The sequence below is a fragment of the Entelurus aequoreus genome, linkage group LG07, assembly GCF_033978785.1.
Source record: "Entelurus aequoreus isolate RoL-2023_Sb linkage group LG07, RoL_Eaeq_v1.1, whole genome shotgun sequence".
NCBI classification, from domain to species: domain Eukaryota; kingdom Metazoa; phylum Chordata; class Actinopteri; order Syngnathiformes; family Syngnathidae; genus Entelurus; species Entelurus aequoreus.
In genome coordinates, this window is record NC_084737.1 from 32,865,359 (window position 1) to 32,885,991 (window position 20,633).

General features: G+C 42.2%; 1 protein-coding gene and 1 non-coding gene across 3 annotated transcripts in view; both read left to right on the forward strand.

Moving 5' to 3' along the window:
• LOC133653686 (immunoglobulin-like and fibronectin type III domain-containing protein 1) overlaps positions 1 to 7,879 on the forward strand; it is a 29,964-nt gene extending 22,085 nt beyond the window's left edge. The window contains exons 19-29 of one of the 2 annotated variants that reach the window (XM_062053246.1): positions 212 to 353; positions 453 to 749; positions 826 to 1,122; positions 4,332 to 4,511; positions 4,593 to 4,721; positions 4,787 to 5,086; positions 5,752 to 5,837; positions 5,955 to 6,147; positions 6,212 to 6,508; positions 7,328 to 7,654; positions 7,734 to 7,879. In XM_062053246.1, the coding sequence (XP_061909230.1) occupies positions 212 to 353; positions 453 to 749; positions 826 to 1,122; positions 4,332 to 4,511; positions 4,593 to 4,721; positions 4,787 to 5,086; positions 5,752 to 5,837; positions 5,955 to 6,147; positions 6,212 to 6,508; positions 7,328 to 7,654; positions 7,734 to 7,738 (2,253 nt within the window). In that variant the 3' untranslated portion in view covers positions 7,739 to 7,879. Of the gene's footprint in view, positions 1 to 211; positions 354 to 452; positions 750 to 825; positions 1,123 to 4,331; positions 4,512 to 4,592; positions 4,722 to 4,786; positions 5,087 to 5,751; positions 5,838 to 5,954; positions 6,148 to 6,211; positions 6,509 to 7,327; positions 7,710 to 7,733 lie in introns of those variants that run through there. The other variant, XM_062053245.1, reaches the window with a different exon arrangement.
• Positions 3,758 to 3,830, forward strand: trnam-cau (transfer RNA methionine (anticodon CAU)). The gene has a single exon. It is a non-coding gene; the product is annotated as a tRNA-Met (tRNA).
• Positions 7,880 to 20,633: the final 12,754 nt, after the last annotated feature.

Genomic DNA, 20,633 nt, shown 5'->3' on the forward strand with positions numbered 1-20,633 from the left:
GCGGGGTACACCCTGGACAAGTCGCCACCTCATCACAGGGCCAACACAGATGGACAGACAACATTTACACTCACATTCACACACTAGGGCCAATTTAGGGTTGCCAATCAACCTATCCCCAATATATATATATATATAGCGATTTCTGTGTAGAATAATGTGGCTGTGAGTGTTTTATCCATTTACTTTCATCCGCCATTTTTCCTATCAGATCACTCCAGATGACACGTTTATAATCTCTACAGAGGGTGCAATCCATAAATTACTTATAATAAAATGCCAAGAGGATCACTCCGGGAAATATCGTTTTGAGGCCGACAATCGAAAAACAGAGGCAGTGGTGAACGTCAAAGGTTTGAATGTTCGCTCTGACAACAAATATTCAATTTGAAATCACACAGTGTTAGCTGAAACACTTTACAGTGGCATAAACTAAAATGTTCCCATTTCAGATCCTCCTAGGTTTGACCCCGACGACCTCAGTGCCTTCACGGAGCCCTTGAGAATTAAAATAGGGCACAACGCCGTCTTTAAACTGAATTTTCTCGGCTTTGAGCCTATTAAGATCCAGTGGTACAGAGAGGGAGAGAAAGTTTATGATGACGCCAGCAGCACCAGGGTAAAAAAATCAACCAATCACAGCCGCCTGGTGTTGAGCAGATGCCAGAGGAGGGACTCGGGAGAAATCAAGATCAAGCTCAAAAATGAACATGGCACAGCTGAAGCAATTACACAGCTGATTGTACTCGGTGAGCCAATGAACACCATTTCAGTCAAACACAGGATTTCTCTGAAACATTCAAATTGGCATTCCATGTCTTTCAGACAAACCCACTTCTCCACTGGGCCCCGCGGAGATAACACTGAGCTCGGCTACATGCATTGAATTTAAGTGGAGGCCTCCAAAGGATGACGGCGGCTCGCTGGTGATGAACTACATCATGGAGCGACAACAGGTTGGGCGAAACACTTGGAAAAAAATAGGAGAGATCCCCGGTGTACCTTTTTACCGCGACACAGACGTGGACCGTGGACGCAAATACTGTTACAGAATCCGAGCTCAGACCTCAGAGGGCGTGAGTGAGGTGATGGAGACTGAAGACCTGCAAGCTGGTATACTAGGTGAGGGGATGCATTACTACAGACTAGGGTTGTACGGTATACCGGTATTAGTATAGTGCCGTGATACTAATGAATAATGTTCGGTACTATACCGTCTCTGAAACGTACCAGTCCCGCACCCGCGTCAAAGTCACGTCGTGTCATTGCTGGTTTACGAGCAGACGAGCATGTTCGGTAGCACACAATCACGGAGTACTTACAAGCAGACACAGTGTGTAGACAGAAAAGGGAGAACGAACGCATTTTGGCTGAAAAACTAACGATAAACGTGAAGTTATAACACTGAAACACCCTCAGAAAGAGATGCTTTAAGACATAGCTAGCTAGCTAGCAGCGAACGTCCGTCCGTCGTCTGCAGTGTTTTAGCTACTTCTAAATCACTAATCCTGGTCTCCATGGCGACAAATAAAGTAAGTTTCTTACAAGTATCATCCCTGCAGGACGAGGATTACCTAAACATGCTTCACTACACACCGTAGCTCACCGGCGTCAAAATGTAAACAAACGCCATTGGTGGATCTACACCTAACATCCACTGTAGTGATACCAAGTACAGTAGCGTATCTAGTCGATACTACTATGATTACATTGATATTTTTTTGGCATCACAACATCTTCTTTTGTTTTTTTTAAATGTATATTACATTTATAAACTCAGGAAATATGTCCCTGGACACATGAGGACTTTGAATATGACCAATGTATGATCCTGTAACCACTTGGTATCGGACTGATACCCAAATGTGTGTTATCATCCAAAACGAATGTAAAGTATCAAACAACAGGAGAATAAGTGATTATTACATTTTAACAGAAGTGTAGATAGAACATGTTAAAAGAGAAAGTAAGCAGATATTAACAGTAAATGAACAAGTGGATTAATAATTGTCTACCACTTGTCCTAAATAATGTTGACAAAATAATAGAATGATAAATGACACAATATTTTTACTGCATACGTCAGCAGACTTATTAGGAGCCTTTGTTTGTTTACTTACTACTAAAAGACAAGTTGTCTAGTATGTTCACTATTTTATTTAAGGACTTAACTGCAATATGAAACATATATTTAATGTACCCTAAGATTTTTTGTTAAAATAAAGCCAATTATGCATTTTTTTTGTGGTCCCCTTTATTTAGAAAAGTACCGAAAAGTATAGAAATGATTTTAGTACCGGTACCAAAATATTGGTATTGTTACAACACTACAACAGACTGTGACTGTGCAGCAACCACTGGTACATAAGATACTGTACAGTAGGAAGGGGATTCATATGGCCACATTCGTTGCATTTTACCTGACACATTAACATGACGAATGGGGAGAGCACTATTCACTTTAGTGTTGAATATCTTAAAATGACTACATTGCAAAATGATTAACCAACCCCTCTTCGTCTCGTGCGAGATCCACCCAGGAATGGGGTCATATAAATCCCTTTCCTGCTGTACTTTGCAATCTATGACTAACTCACAATGTTAAAAAAAAACTGAGCAAACATACAGCTGAATCCGAACTGCCGAGCTATCAGTCCTAACCTGAGGGGCACACGGTTAATTCAATTCAAATAAACATGGAAGACATTACAGAGTAAGGATGTCTCACGTGCCTCTTTACAACCAAGTAGGGGCGCTGTTCTACAATACCAGTATGGCCAACTGGGTTTCAAAGTTGGAAGCAAATATGGCGCCCTGTGGTCACGTGAGGGGCTTGTGACCAATCATGATATCCTCTGGCCATACTCTCTCTGATTGGTCAAAAGCCCCTCACATGACCACAGAGCGCCATATTTGCTTCCAACTTTGAAACCCAGTTGGTCATACCCCTTCTATACAGGGCCCTGGTACCAGCGGCAGCTTTTTCCACCTCTCATTTATTTAAAGTTAAAAACTACAGAATGTTTATAGTATTTTTTTTTAATATAGCAAATAGTCCTGAGCAATGTCAAATCGGGAATGTATGATAATTTCCTGCCATTCATTTTCTACTGCTTGTCCCTCTCGGGGTCACGGGGGTGGCTGGAGTCTATCCCAGCTGCAATTGAGCGGAAGGCGGAGTACACCCTGGACAAGTCGCCACTTTATCGTAGGGGCAACACAGATAGACAACATTCGCTGATCGGGCCATATCATCCGAATATTGAATGTGAATATTGAAAATGTTGAAAAATGTTGTAGAGGAAAAACAAAATAATTCCCATCTTTACAAGTTACTTCTTGCTTTCTTGTTCTGTCTCAGACTGGATCTAAATCAGACAATGCTGCTGGGTTTAACTCAGACTATACAGGCAACACCGCCACTGCCCTCTGCAGCAAACATGGTGAATTACAGTTCACAACACATCATAGCCACGATATTGTATCACATATCCTCAGACATATTCACTTATAGATATCATCGTGAAGCGTATTTACGTCGTACCTCAGATCACATCTCTCGCACGACGTAGTTGAAAATGCAGCAGGGTGCACTTTCATTGGCCACATGTTGGTGATTTTGGAGGATGTTAAACAGAAAGCCGACTTTTCGTTTTTAAAGTGTAGAAAAAGATGAGTGGACAGCAGGCTCATACCGATGGTAATGCGGAACTAGCTCGCAACTTTGTATAGCCATTGTAGCACCTCGTTTTCCCAGGCCTCGTTGGCGCAGTAGGCAGCGCGTCAGTCTCATAATCTGAAGGTCGTGAGTTCGAGCCTCACACGGGGCAGATATTTTCCTCTCCCAGCTAATTTTTTTAAATGCAATTTTAAATTTAGCTCTACCGTTTTTTTCATCCACAAAGTACATTGAGGATTATAACTAAATTTTTACAGCAGCGACCTCTCCTGCCACAAAATATAATACATTATTTTGTGGCCACATCACTTTGAGCAGGACATTCAGTATTTCTCCTGTCCAATGTAATAATCTTAGAATTAGACTTCCTTTTTATTGTCATTCAAATTTGAACTTTACAGTACAGATAAGAACGACATTTCCTTGCATTAGCTCGTCATAGTGCAGGATAATAGAGCAATAAGGTGCATATATAAATAAATAGATTACTATACAGATAGATATATTGCACTTTTTCATATGCATCCACGTTTATGGATGTATGTTATATTGTATTTATATTCTAGCAAGTTAATCCGTTTTTGGGGGGGAATTGAGGGAATTATTTTGTGTGTGTATTTTATTATGTTGTGTGTGCCTCTGTATATTTCAGCCTTCCCTAGTGCTCCTGCACCTCCAAAGGTGGTCAGTACCTTTGACGACTGCATAAACCTCTCTTGGACAGCACCAAGTAATAACGGAGGCTCACAAATTCTGGGCTACATTTTGGAGAAACGCAAAAAGGGAAGTAACCTCTGGACTGCAGTGAACGCTTCAAATGAGCCAGTTAAAGGTGTGTTACATTTTAATCAGTGCTAAAGTGATTTTAATGTGCACAAGAGCAGTGACATATTTTAGTTTCATGTATTTTCAGAGAAGAAATGTGCAGTGAAGGATGTAGTAGCAGGTCTGGAATATGAATTCAGAGTTTTGGCCGTGAACCTTTCGGGACCTGGTGAATTTAGCAATCCATGTGATTTTGTTTTCGCACGGGATCCTAAAAGTAAGTGTTGCAACTGCACTCAACTGTATCTCATTTCTAACTATCATATCCTTCTCTCTCTCCAGAACCGCCTGGTAAAGTAATCGGCTTAAAAGTGACAGAAACGTCATACAACCACTTTGTCTTGACCTGGACCAAACCCGAGGACAAACCTAACATGCAGGATGAAGCCAAAAGCTTTATTATCGAGATAAGGAATGCACAGTGCCTTGAATGGTCCCGAAGCACCACCATCACCACCACCTACTCGGCAAAAGGACTAAGGGCAATGGACATGTACTGGGTCAGAGTCATTGCAAGCAATGATGGCGGAGAGAGTGAACCTCAGGAGCTTCCCAACTATGTCCTTGCAATGCCACCCCTCGGTTTGTCAAAATATTATTTATTTGAGTTAAATGTTAACACCATAGGCGCTGATCCCGTGGGATTGATGGCAACTTTCAATCTTTAAAATAATTTTTGAAAAATCAATTTTGTTGTAGTTAATTTTGTGGCGAGTTTGGTGCGTTTTACAAAATAATAAAGCCACAAATCACATGGGATATTAACTTCGCTGAACGTCAATTTTTTTTTTTAATACACACACACCGAGCACCCACTGGCAGTAATGTAGATCGGCACCTATGGTTAACACTACTGAACTATCACTCATTTTAGTTGTGTATTCCAACAATGATGGTTGCAGATCTTTGGCTTTATATTTTCCTAATAATTAAGTGGCATCTACAGATTGTCCAGTTGAGCATTTGAAATATTACACAAAATAAATGAAACATTTATGAATATATGAAACAGATTACACATATAACTTGTTCTCATAGTCAAAATTATTGACCAGATCCTTTAGGTTTATTTCAGTGAACAGTAAATAATATTTGTTCTGTTTTTACAACAATTTAAATACCACAAAATCTCCTTTTCATTCAAATGTATAAATGTAACCCTAAAAATGCATTTTTTTTTCTCTGATAAACATTAATAAGATACTGATATATTAAACTACTGAGGCATTTTGTTTTTATCTTTTCAGTGAGACCAAAGTTCACAAACAAAAAGATGAAGACGTTCATGGTGGTCAGGGCTGGCAACACCGTCAGGGTTACTATAAACTTTGAGGTAAGATTTACAATTCTAATGCTGCTTTCATTTTGAAATGCTCTATCTAATGCAAAACAACCTAATATTTTGGCAAGCGAGTTCGACAAAATGACAGGGTTTTTTTTGTTTTCCTAGGCTTCGCCACCACCAGAGATCACATGGCTCAAGGACAATGGGCCGGTGCCAAAGCAAGTTACTGTGAGTAACTCAGACGGCGCATCACAGATATTGATCCCTTCGTCCGAGCGCTTTGATTCTGGCATCTACTCCATTTTGGTGAAGAATTTGGCAGGACAGGAAACCTTTAGTACAGAAGTCCGGGTCACAGGTAAAAGGTTGCTGCAAAATCTGCTTTTTAACTTCCAAGTTTATACATCTAGCTCTGCTCACAGACGATCCCAAGCCACCTGGACCGGTGGAGCTGGAGGAAAACGTGCCTGGCACAGTAACGGTGACGTGGCAACCTTCTCCTGATGAGAAGCTTGATGACCGGCTACACTACACAGTTTCCAAACTGGACTCGACCAAACGCACTTGGGCCACAGTGGCTGACAGACTCTTCAATAACAAGTTCACAGTGTGCAACGTCATGCACGGCAGGGAATACCATTTTCGGATCTACGCCAAGAACGACATGGGCGTATCGGCACCCTCCGAGTCACCCACCTGGGGGGTAGAGAGAAAGAAAGGTTTGTGGGTCACACAAAACATTGACATTTTAGATGACGGTGTACGAAGCACTGGTACATAAGATACTGTAGAGAAGGAAGGAGATTCATATGGCCCCATTCGTTGCAGTTTACCTGACACATGAAACGTGACGAATGGGGGGTTGGGGGATGTACTATCTACCTTACCTGCCAGGTGGCAGTTGAGTGTTGAATATCTTAAAATGTGTTTTGTTGCAATTCCAACTTTGACCACAGCATCAGTTGCTATGTAGAGTGGCGCTTTCCATCATTTTCAGTAGACTGCTTTGCAAAATGAATAACTCATCCTTTTCCTCTCACGCGAGGTCCAACCAGAAATGGGGCCATATGAATTCCTTCCTTACTATATGAACGTATTTCTCTGAACTTGCTGCTTGTGGAAATTAGTGAGGTACCACAATGTATTTCTCTACATTTCTTTTGACACATGACAGCTAATGATATAGATGTTTTGTTTTTTTACAAGTTTTTCAGTAAACTTTGAAGGCCTTGTCTCTTCTGACTGCGAGTCGCACACCATCATATCTTTTTTTGTTGGACCGGACATGAGACTGCCAGTATTAATTTGATTAGTGAAATGAAGTCAAACTAGTGCTTACGTTGGATTAGTGAAACAGAGTCATGTGACAAGAAGTCTCTCTGACAAACCATACCAATTAGTCTTTACAAGCAGTAATTAGTCAATTGTAAAAAAATTACAATGATCCAAAAAAGACTTAAGTAAATGTAGCACAGAACAAGCTTGAGGCGTAAACTGTCGCTGTTGTAATTATTATACCTAAAACCTCTCTTTTGCAGAAAAAGTGTCATTGAACTCATCTTGCAGAGAAGAACGTGACCTGCGATGTGCTCCGGACTTCATCGTTCCTTTAAAAGTTCACACGGCGCCAAAAGGCTACGAATGTTACATTAGCTGTGCCGTGACAGGAACCCCCAAACCTCGCATCACGTGGTACAGGAATCATGTCAGTCTAAACACTAATACCAACTATCACATCTTAAATACCTGTGGAGTCTGCTCCTTGTTGATCCTCAGCGTTGGTCCTAAAGATGTAGGAAAGTACACAGTCACAGCAGAGAATGCTTTGGGACGATCCGAATGTTCCACCATGCTCAGTGTTCGAGGTAAGGAGGGAGGACTCATGCACCTTTAACACAAAGCTTTTCTTGCATAATAAATGACAACATTTTGTCTCCCTTTCAGATTAAAGAAGAAGAAAAAACAATTTTTAATTATTATTACTCTTTTAGATCTCTCAGACACATGTATTGTGTGGTTGTGCTGCTTGGATGTTACACACACGTTGCATGACGTTTGTTGGTCTGTTACGTAAACTAAAATAAATATTTTCCTCATATTAATTTTTTTTGTGTTGTACTTCAAAACTTAAAAAATGGGATTACGACATATTGTGTGGCATTAGCAAAACAGTCATCCATCATTTATTGCTGTTAATTGGTTACATGTATGACCACAAAAAATGAATTTCTGGAGAGTAGTAATCATTTATAACTCAACTATTTTCATAGCTACAGTATTAAAAAACTGTATACTACCTTCTGAATACATTTTTCAACATTATGAGCGCCCTCTAGACATGAAACAACATAATTTAGTCACCTCTACAATCTTTTAATGCAATATAGTAATGCTGTCTGAGGCTGAGCCAATAATACTGAACAGCACGCTCTGATTTGGTTTGGTCTTCTCTAGTGGCCAATACCACTGTAGTATTGATATTTTTAGTTTGTTCAGTCATTTGTATGCTTAAAATACGTAATATAAGACCAAAAAATGTGTAGAATGTACTTTGAAAATATTCTCCAAAAATCTGCAATGTGGTGAAGTTGCACATTTTGAAGCGTGATGTAGCAAGGGGCAACTGCAGGTCAATGTACATATAATAGAGTTGGGCTGTCAAAAATACAAAGTCAACAGGTCATTATGGCTTGTGCAGCCCTTTGAGACACTTGTGATTTAGAGCTATATAAATAAACTTTGATTGATGATTGATTGATAATCGCCATAAAGTATTGAATTAATCGTGTATATAAATAGATATATGCAGATTAACCATGCATTTTATTTTGACCGTACATGCTTCTTTACTTTAAATGGTAACGACACTTTTGTTTTTAATTTTGCCTATCATTCACAATCATTATAAGAGACAAGAAAACAAGTCTTTTTTTTTTTTTAGGATTTTAAAGATTGAAAAAAAAAACGCCTGCCAGATGTGGCTACTGGGAGTCAGCCTTCAAAGCTCTCTAAAACAACTTCACAACCTTCCATCAACATTGTATTTACACACTGCAAGTATATATATAAATATATATAATGTAGTAACAGACATGTTCATAACAATATGTAATGTATACAATATTTACTATATTTTGATCATTTTAAGCATTACCAGAACTTCTTTCCTGGGCGCATTTATTTTAGTGCCCAAAGCTTTGCACTTCCTACTATCAGGAACAAAAGCCTGTGTTTTCTAATAATGGCAGACTTTGTAAAAGACACGAAGATGACTATTGTTGGACAAATGAGGATTCACAACCGTATATTTTTTAAACTATGTTGTGGCTTGTCCAGCCCTTTGAGACACTCGTGATTTAGGGCTATATAAGCAAACTTTGATTGATTGATTGATATAAGTAACTCTTGGGGTAAACTAATCATATATGCACAGATGAGATGTGTCAATATCAAAATATTACATTGAATCCCTTTTTGGCACCCAAGAATACATTGATTTAATTAATACATCCAAACTAGGGCTGCCAGGATTAGTCGACATTTGTCGACAATGTCGCTGACAATTATATTTGTTGACAATAATCGTGGCGTCATTACTTGTATTTTTCCAGGCAGAAGTGGGTCACTTGCAAAACAACGCCAGTGATAACGTGTAAAGTTTGAGGAAATTTCCTCTTATTCCTGTTAAAAATAAGAATACCTTGCTCATTTTGCAAAGCGGGTCTTGTTTTTATCTGTGATACGCGAGCATTTAAAGCAGAGACATGATGTCGGACATTTGGAGGGAGGATGCGGTCTCAACCTCGGTAAGAGATGGCTAACAAGAGTGAGACGAAGTTGTGTGAAAAATAACTATCTATCATTTGAGCCAAAGTCATCCAGCTAAACATTGTCTACATCAATTCAAGAAAGTTTTAAAGCAGCGTCAATTTGTAATGCGGAAAAAAAAGGGCAGTTTAACAAACGCAAACCGCGCGCACGAGTGCACACACGCACAAACATTACACATTGAGTCTTTTAGAGTGCTAAAACTGCCAAGAGTTAATCAATAGCCAATATACCCGTGTGCAGCTATTTAAACATCACAAAATGCTTTTCATTTTGAGGTAGTTATATATTGTGTTTTGTTGTCGGTTTTCATTGCTGCTATTTAACTGTTTTTTAAATAGATAAACAAGGTTAATTGTGTTTTTAGCACTTCGCCTTTCCTTTCTTTTAAATGGACAACATTTTATTAGTCATTTTGATTTTTATAATAGCTGAATGAGCAGCACAGTTACAGTATACAGTACAGTTTATCAATTTAACTTAAACAAGTTGAAAAACTTATTCGGGTGTTACCATTTAGTGGTCAATTGTACGGAATATGTACTTCACTGTGCAACCTACTAATAAAAGTCTCAATCAATCAAAGTATAAATAAATATTTATCAATGAATTATTCATCTTTGTTGTTTGTAAGCACAAGTCGATGAAAAAATTACAGGATTAAATACATGAACGAGTTATTATCTTATTAGTTGACTAATTGCTAAGATAATCGTTGACTAACCGACTATCAAAATAAGTGTTCGTTGCAGCCCTAACACTTAATTAATATTTATTATGTGCATGAACAAAGATAATTTATTATTGTATATAGCTTATAAACAAGAAAAAGGTTTTAGCACATCAACATTGGATCAACAACAGTTCTTTGCAATCTCATTTAAGCCATAAAAATGGCCAATTATTTTATTTTTGAACAAAATAAATGCTTAAATAATTTCAAACACATATCGTTACAATAACAATGAATATAAGTGTGTGTCAGATCTTACATGTAGTAATCAGTTGTTGACAGACAAAGCCCCAGCAGTAAAGGTTTAGCGATCAATGCACGCTCACGCAGCGGGAATAATACATTGAATTTACAGTTGTGATGTCACGATCGATGACTGCTGCTGATGGCATCATAGGAGTAAAAATCAAATGAGTCCTCTTCACTTTATCCAAGTTGTACACAAACTACGATGTGAAAAATGTTGAAGCCACACATTTTGGTTTCGTTTTTGGCGGGGACTACTGACTTCCTCTACGGAAGAGGAAATCATTTGATTGGCTGTCATTCGTAACTAACCCACACCCCTCTTTCAATGTACGCCGTTATAGAGCTGTGATCAGATATACTCCGAACTTGTCCCACCCATCGACAAAACAAAATTAAAAACGATTGGATTTTGTTTCTGTCAACCTTTTCGGCTTTTGTTTATACTTAACTAAATTGTCAGTTAATTGTGTTATCAACTTAGTCAACGTGCCTTTGTTTTGATTAAATATTGTCCTATTTTTTCCTGCTCCGATGTAAAAAATAAAATACAATAAACAGCCTTCCAGCCCAGAGCAGGCACGGCTGACTCTTTGGGTGGGCACGGCACGCCCATGACGCTGGGACTGGCGGTTGTTCTTTTGTCAAATACTTCTGGTAGTAAACTAGTAAAACACCACCAGCTGTTCATTCAATTCATCATAATTTGACAGTCGGAAGTTCTTGTTCCACCAGTTTTGCTTTTCCAACAAGGAATTCCACAAATATAAAACGACCGCTGCCTCCACAGTACACCCACTGAGAAGCTGAATGAGTGCAAGTATTTAAACAAACATAATTTATGTATGATGTATATTTTTAGGTGGGCAGCATATTTTAAATTGTATGGACTGTTCTAATATTTACAAGTTTTCTTTATGCTATTTGCACATCGCTGCATGTTTGGGTTTGAGACCCCCTTTTGGCAGTCTGAGCATGCATTGTGCGTGTATTGAGAAAGAGGTTTGAGTTGATGACCATCTGTTTTTTGTATTGTTTGTTAAGATGTTGTTAGAGAATGAAAGAGCACTTCCTTAAACCATTTGGAAGTTTGCCTCTGACCATTTCCTGCCACTCTATCTCTACAATATTTTTCAGACTCATTTCCATTGAAGATAGGTCGAGTTGTTGGTTTGATCCTTACTATTAGTGTGGGCGTCGCTCATTGGTGTTGTAGTTTCACTTCTGTGCTTTTCTTATCCCTCGTCCATGCAATGACAAATTAAGCTTTCCTTAATTTAAGGCTGCAGTTGAATGTTCTTATGTCCTTAACCCTTCCATCCAATTCATTCTTTAATTTCACAGGGACCCATATCTGAGATGGGCTCTTTTACTCTTTTGTCTAAGAGAGTGAGGCGCACTTCAGAGCCCTCCAAATTGCCACTTTCCACAGTTACCTTAGAAGCTTTATCAGTGGCTTGTTTGCTTCTAGAATAGCCACATCAAGTTCACTCTTCTCATACCTTGACCACAGGTGTGTTTGAACAATGTCTCCTGTTTCTGCCAACAAAAACAGGAGCAAGATGAAAAAAACACTGATTCTCTGTCTTTTAAATCGTCTGCAAGTAAAACTTTAAATGTATCGATAAAATTGATATATCGATCGATAGATCAATTTACGTTCCTAAATTTCAAGTATATCAGTCTGTGCTCGGCAAGTTTGCCTTACGGAAGATAAGTATCGATCCAAGATCGTGTTAAAAGGGAATCGATCAATTATATCGATACTAAAAAAAAGGAAAACATTGGATTTAAAAAGTTTAGTTGAGTTAGTTTTTAATAAAGATGTTAAACTGTTTGCCCGTCTGTGGCGTCATCAAAACAAAAATGGCGTATACCTATGGTAGTCGAGAAAGGTCATAAACAAACGCCACGCTATGTGTGTGTGCCTTTAAAGGGTGGTGTTGTTGTGTGCGACGTGTGTGAGAGCGGCAGAGTGAACACGGTGGCACGACGGTCGCACAAGAGTTTGAGCAAGTTAAGGCAACACACCGGCTTCCGGAACACAAGTAGTTTGATGAGAAACAAAGTATTAGAAGAGATGGATCAAGGAGGCTATGGAAATTAGGAAGCGAGGAGCATACACCATTAACAGGGATTAGGGGGGTCATACATGCTTTTGCACACCTGGGACACTGTCTGTCATCGGCGATGCCAGGGTGGAGAACAGATACTGTATGGCCAGGTCGACAAACTTTATTTAGCAGGAAAATCTACTGTTAAAATTTTAGTTACTGTACTTTTTATTGAAAAACGCTTAAATGTTGAAAATGTGAGCAGAGAAGGTTTCCTCTTGGTAATTCAACCTAAAGTGTTGGTTGCACTTTATTCAAATAATATGTGAATGCATTAGCCATTAATTGTTGTTTACTTGCTTGTTTGGATCATAATCCATTTGTATCCAATTCCCTTACAAGAAATAACAGGAATATAGGAAACTTCCCCTGCAGTGTCCAGTATCCAGTTTTTATTTCACAGTCACACTGGTAAATGTCTTCTTTTTTTTTTTGCCAGAATGTTATTGAATCGATTTCCACTCACTTATTCGCTTCGGATCGTATCGTTCTAAAAAAAATAAAATGGTGAATAGTAACGGCAACCACAATTATTGAATCGAGTCATTGTTAAAACGAATCGTTACACCCCTAATGTTAAATCAACATTTGTGTAAACTAAGGCCATGTCCACACGAACACAGATACTTAATAAACGCATACTTATCTCTGCGTTTAGGCCTCTTGTCCCCACGCAGACGCATACTTTTGTCTTTAAAAACGCAGACTTTTGCAAACGCTGGCCAAAGTGTAGATCAAAACTCTCTGTTTAGCGTATGCGTGTACACGGCACAAACGGAGACTTGTGATGACGTCACGGTTGTGTCATTTCCAAGCTCAACAACACTGCCTTGCTGCCTTTAAACACACTATAAGAGGACTTACTGTATGTTTGAATGTAAACATGCAGCTATTTTCAGTCAATATTAATAAAAAAATACATCAAAATGGTCTTTGCGACACTCCCGCCGAAGCTAATGACAGTCAGCTGTTTTGGATGTGATCGCTGTCGAACCTCCACCTGATGGGACAACTTGTGGAGAAGCTGTCGGAGTGGTGCACAGTAAACAACCTGGCCTTGAACACCTCCAAGACCAAGGAGCTAGTCATAGACTTCAGGAGGAAAAAAACGGACATCCTGCCCCTGGTCATCAGCGGTGACTGCGTGGAGAGGGTCTCCGACTTCCGCTTCCTGGGAGTCCACCTGGACGACGACCTAACCTGGAGCAACAACACCACGGCTACCATCAAGAAGGCACACCAGAGACTGCACTTCCTGAGAATACTCAGGAACAACCACCTCTCACAGGAGCTGCTGGTGTCCTTCTACCGGTGCTCTATTGAGAGCATCCTGACCTACTGCATCTGCGTGTGGTTCAGCAGCTGCACGGCCGCAGAGAAAACAGCACTCCAGAGGGTCGTAAAGACCGCCCAGAAGATCATCGGATGCCCCCTCCCCTCCTTGGCTGCCCTGTACAGCTCCCGCTGTCTCAGGAAAGCACAGAGCATCCTGAAAGACCCATCCCACCCCGGGCACTGCCACCTAGAACTGCTACCCTTGGGCAGACGCTATAGGGTGCTAAAAGCGGGCACAAATAGACTATATAACAGTTTTTACCCAAAAGCCATAGTAGCATTAAACAGGCACTGAGTGAGCACAATGTGTCCGTCATGTCCCATGTATTTTTATTTTTTCTGACTATAATGTGCAATAATGTTATATATGTATATGTATATATATCGTAATTCCCGGACTATAAGCCGCACCTGACTATAAGCCGCACCAGCTAAATTTAGGGGAAAATACAGATTGCTCCATATACCTGTATAAGCCGCACCCGACTATAAGCCGCAGGGTTTTGATGTGTAATTACCGTAGTATATAGGGGTTCTGCTACCACGGGGGGGATTGTCGGGACAGAGATGACTGTTTGGGAACGCAAAGCGTCCCATTTATTAACAATAAATATTTCAATCATTCAATCAAACTTTCACATCTTTGACATGGCGAACAGCATTCATGCAGAGTACAAATAATACAACGGTGCAAAGTAATACAAAGTGCTCGCCTGTACGTTATCAAAATAACCAGCCTACCGGTATATGAAAAGTCAGTCTTTAATCATTGTGTCATCGTCTTCCTCCTGTGTACTAAAACCACCGAAATCCTCTTCGTCGGTGTCGGAGAAGAACAGGCCGTATATAAGCCGCACCCTTGTATAAGTCGCAGGGACCAGAACGAGGGGAAAAAGTAGCAGCTTATAGTCCGGAAATTACGGTATATGCATATGTATGGATATGTGCATGTGTGTGGATATATACATATATATATATATATATATAGATACATATCTTCTTTTTCATCTTTTTTTAAATCTTTTTTTACTATTTATTTACCAAATGATTGTGTATGCACCTTAGGGGATCTGCTCCAATTTCGTTGTTCTTTGAACCTGTTCACTGTAATAATGACAATAAAACTCTATTCTATTCTATTTGACAAGTAAGACTTTTTGCTCTGTCATAAGAAAGGTGCAACATTAACCTATGTTTTTAGTCCTTGTTTAACGACAAATCATGAAGTTAACTTGCGTGTGTTGCTTCCATTTTTGTAGATGGACGTGCTTGCGCGTAAAAAGCAACCAAGCAACTAAAAAAAAACAATGTAGCGTCCTCCTTGTAGTGTGATGTTAAAGACAATTTACACCTCATTACACATGTACCATATCACTTAAGTGCTTTACAATTCCACAAGGGTTTTGCAGCCATACACGCACGTCTGTGCACTTTATATCGGCACTTAAACATGCAAAATGGTTTCCTTGGCTCGTTCGTGCGTGCTGATTTTAGAAATAATACATACTTCACTGCACATGTAATACATCACCATGTTGCTGAACATGTTATAATTCTATGATTGTTGGGTGTCAGCAGCACAGGTGTGCATTCGCTCCTTAATAATGTTCCCAGGGATCTGTGTAAGGTTTTAAAGATAATGTACATGTCATTGTATGTCTAAAGTATATCAAAATAAAATTAGTAGGAGGTGTAATACCACCAAGTCAGCTATTGCTGCTTTTTTCAGGCTTCTGATTGGACAAAATGTGCATGACAGCAGGTGTATGGGTTTGTGTGTAGACATAGACACTTTTGAAACTACACTTGTGTGGATGGAGATTGTTTTAAACCCAAATATGTGTTTTTGAAACTCTCCATGTTCGTGTGGACATGGCCTAAGAGTAAAAAACAATAGAGTGCAACCATACAGGATAAGGGTTGGCTCTTATGCCACCAGCTTAATGCTATCATAAAATGGATGAGCCCGATGACAAGATAACACAAATTAGCATTGCAATCGTTACGATGCAACACATCACTTGGAAGTGTAAAGCAAAATATTGAAAAAAAATGCTGTTTGTTATAAATTCCCTTTGTCAGAAGATTAAGAGGAAGTTCCCTATTTAATATGATAATTGTTGAATATAATTGACTATATTATTGTTGACGTAAACAAGCTATTATTGTAGTCATGCACCTTTAAGTTACGTCTGTTTTGAGTCAGGCAGTTTACCGGGCAGCTATGTTTACTTTCCAGGGTCCTTCGGGCAATGTGTTGAACAGTGTGTATGTGAGAGTGTGCTTAGCTGCTGCTGCTACAAAGCAAGATATAAAGAAGAAGTTAAAAACGTAAAACGGTGTCCTTATTCCCTAACCGGAGTACGCTCACGGGTGAAGAGTCCCAGCACAACAACATCAGTTTAAACATATAGTTCTTTAAAATTGGTCCTTCGAGCCGGATTATCTTCACTCGCGACGGAGAAATGGACGCAGCGCTAACAACAGCGGCAGACGGCGGCGCACTCGGAGCAAGACAGCGACAGCTTCCAACTCGTCTAGAAAGCTACCAGGTTAGCCTCCCACAGTCCCTCATTCCTCACGGTGCCCGCGCGGAGGACCGAGGAGAGAGCGTCGGCGCCCAGCGGCTGCAGTCACTCAGCCTACAGACCGAGTCTGTGTGCATGGAGGACCAGCCGCACGGAGCACACGCTATCCCCGATCGTCCATTTTCGGCGGGAGCGGCCGACAAGGTGAGCGAGTGGAACATGGCGATACATGCTAGAGACTTGCCCAGCCAGCTAACACGCCATATGAGCCAACCATCGGCGGCGCCCGCGAGGCGGAGCTATCAAAGCAGGCAGGGTTCTCCTGTCCTACGGCCACCAGCTAATCTCAATATGAGCGTCCCAACATATCAATCACCCTGCCTAAACTGTCCAGTAGTTCACAGCACCCCTCTGTCACAGCCATCCAGCCTCCATCTTGGGTCATCTAGGCTGCTTCAGCATGAGCCACACCTGTCTACACTGCCACATACCATCTCTACAACACTAGAGCTTCAAGCAGCAAATACTCCTACACCAGGTGGTAGACAGGAGAACTACACACTGACGCAGTCTTTGCCTTCAACTGTGACATCGGCATGGGCACCGCCTCCCCTCACTACGCTGAATGTTCTATGCTGCAGCCTACACCTCAAGCTTCACAAGTAGCGAGTTATGCCAGCCCACAGACATCAGTTACATCAGGCTACCTGTCTAACCAGCCTACCACAGTGATGATTAACAATGTACAGGACAGAGTGCCACCAGCTGCACAACTGCAATACATGCCCATGCAGAAAACACCAGTAAATCCAGAGCCAGTGCAGCAATACACCCCACTCCCGTCCGCACAGCCAGTGTGGCAATACACCCCACTCCCGTCTGCACAGCCCGTGCAGCAACACGCTCCACTGTTTGCACAACCAGCCTATCAACCCCCACAGATAGCAACAGCGCCATATTCTGCACCACAGCTACCTGTTGCGGCTGGCACTCAGCCAGTTATCAATCCATCGTCCTACAGCGCTGCCACTCCCCTGGGGACTGTCTATCAGCCTCCATCAACCATCGCTACACAGCCATTACACCAGTCACCACTGCCAAAGCAGAACCAACAGCTGCAACTCTACCAGCCTGTGTATCCGCCATCAACTCAGCCAGCATATCAACTGGTGTCTCCCCCTGCTGGTTTCACTCTGCAACAGCCCCTATCAACTCAACAGGTTCAGTACAGTCCCCAGTCTCAGTATACGCCACTACAGGTACCTTACACTACCCAGTCCCCCAGACAGCCTGTTCCAATACCTGAACTGCCTAAGTTGGTGCATGACAGTGAGAGAGAGTTTGCTGATTTAAAAATGGCGTTAGATCACCTGCTCAATCCACACACTGAACTTTCTGAACATTACAAATACCGTGTGTTTATGGAACACTTGATCCTGGATGAAGCTAAGCTAATAGCTCAGTCACACAGACATTATGTACAGCCCTACACCGCCGCCATGCAGGCTTTGCAGAGACAGTACGGGCAGCCACATCAGTTGGCACAAAGTGAGATTGCAGCCATCCTGAACTCTCCTGATGTCAAATCAGGAGACCCCAAAGCCTTCCAGAGCTTCGCCCTCAACGTTGACTTGCTAGTGGGAATGCTAACCTCATTGGAAGGGCCTAATGGGATGGAAGTGATGTCTACTGGCCATGTTGACCGGCTACTTAGCAAACTCCCTAGACACATGAGAGACAATTTTGTGGAGCATCTGCAGGTTCAGGGGCGCCTCAGCACCAGCAGCCTAAATCCATACAACCTCAGAGACCTCGCAGAGTGGCTCAAGGTGAAGGCAGAAGCTCAGAGACTGTCCGCAAAAATGGCACAGCGCCATCGAGCTGAAGGAGCACCGCCTGCCAATCGAGACAGACCTGTTCCTTCTCCCCGGCCTCGGACTCGGCCTGTTTCTGTGTATCACGGCGCAGACCAGCCCAAATCAGCCGAAACGACTCGGCCAGCAGCTAAGCAACAAAAGTTTAAAAGGATGTGTCTCTTCTGCAAGAGTACAGAGCACTACTTGTCGCAGTGTCCAGACATTATTCAATGCTTAACACAGGAAATTGAGAAGTGGATAGCAGGTGGAAAGCGCTGTCGTAACTGTGGCCGTACTAACCACGATGAAGAGAGCTGCACATTAAAGAAACCTTGCAGTGAGTGTCAGGAGATCCACCTGAGAGTGCTGCATGACATCACCAGGCCGGGCCCCCAAATCTTCCTCATCACACCCAAAGACTGCACCTCAGCGGCTAACTCGATGCAGGGAGGGAAAGTATACCTCAAGGTGGTGCCAATCATTATCAGTCATGGGACCAGATCACTGCAGACCTATGCAATCCTCGATGATGGAGCTGAACGCACCATAATACTCCCAGCTGCAGTTTGAGACCTGAAGCTCAGGGGCAGAGCAGAGTCCCTCACCCAGGGGACTGTTCGTCAGGATGTGGTTCACCTCACTGGAGCATCAGTTGACTTTCATGTAGCTTCTCCAGCATCACCATCACAGCAGCATTTGGTTCAGAGGGCCTACACAGCAGGTCGACTCACCCTGACAGAGCAATCCTATCCAATAGCAGCGCTCCAGAGACGCTACCATCACCTGAGAGGATTACAACTGCAGAGCTTCAATAAGGTGCAACCACTGCTGCTCCTTGGTGCAGATTACACTCACCTGATCACTGCTACAGAACCTGTGAGGTTTGGCCCAAAGGGAGGACCCGTAGCTATCCATACAGCACTCGGCTGGACGCTCCAAGGCCCAGATGGTTCCCAGTCCCCCGCTGCATCATGCTACTACACCGCCTTCAAGCCTACACCAGATGACATCTACCAACAAGTCGAACGCCTCTGGCAGCTTGATGTGCTCCCATTCCGTAGCGAGCGGCTAGCAGTGCGGTCTCGCCTGGACCAGGAAGCGGTGAGCGTCTTGGAAGCACGCACTAAGAGAGTGAAGGTTGGTGACACACTTCGCTACACTACACCCCTGCTCCGGATAAAAGGTGCACCACCACTAAAAGCAGATGTTGAAGCAGTGATGCCAAAGCTACGCAGTACAGAGAGACGACTGCTTAAAGACACTGTCAAAGCTAAAATATATGAAGCAGAGATCCAGAAGCTTATAGATGGTGGGTGTGTCACAAAGCTCCAGGAGGGAGAGGGAAACAGCTCCAGAGAGTCATGGTTCATACCTCATCACCTCGTCCATCATAATGGCAAACATCGCCTTGTCTTTGACTGTTCCTTTAATCATGGTGGTCTCTCTCTCAATGAGCAGCTTCTCCCAGGTCCAACCCTCGGCCCATCTCTCATCGGGGTCCTCCTGCGGTTCCGCCAGCACGCTGTCGCCATCAGTGGAGATATCCGAGCCATGTTCCACCAAGTTCGGCTGCTACCGGAGGACCAGCCGTTGCTGAGGTTTGTTTGGAGAAACCTGCAAAGGGAGAAACAGCCTGACGTATACCAATGGCAGGTTTTGCCATTTGGTACCACAAGCAGCCCGTGTTGTGCAACATTTGCCCTGCAAAAACATGTCAAAGAATGTGCTGCAGGAAATAAAGACATCCTGCAGTCCATCGAACAGTCTTTCTACGTGGACAACTGTCTGCAGAGCCTGTCAACGACTGAGTCAGCCAAGCTCCTGGTGGACAAGATGCGACAATGTCTGGCCTCAGGAGGATTTGAGATTCGACAGTGGGCAAGTAACTTCTCATGTGTTGTCTCCCACTTGCCTTCCAGTGCCCGATCTGAAAGCACAGAGCTGTGGCTGGCCGAGAAATGCAACGATCCACAGGAGCCGGCCCTTGGTCTGCGGTGGTATTGTCCATCTGATCGGCTCGGTTTCAAGCCAAAGCCCCCAGAGAGTGAGACCCCTACTATGCGGTACATCTATAAGGTACTCGCCCGCCAGTATGATCCGATCGGGATCATTATCCCGTACACTACACGAGCCAAGATTCTTGTCCAGAGACTGTGGGCAAAGAAGAGGAGCTGGGACGACCCGAATCTCCCTCCTGACATCCT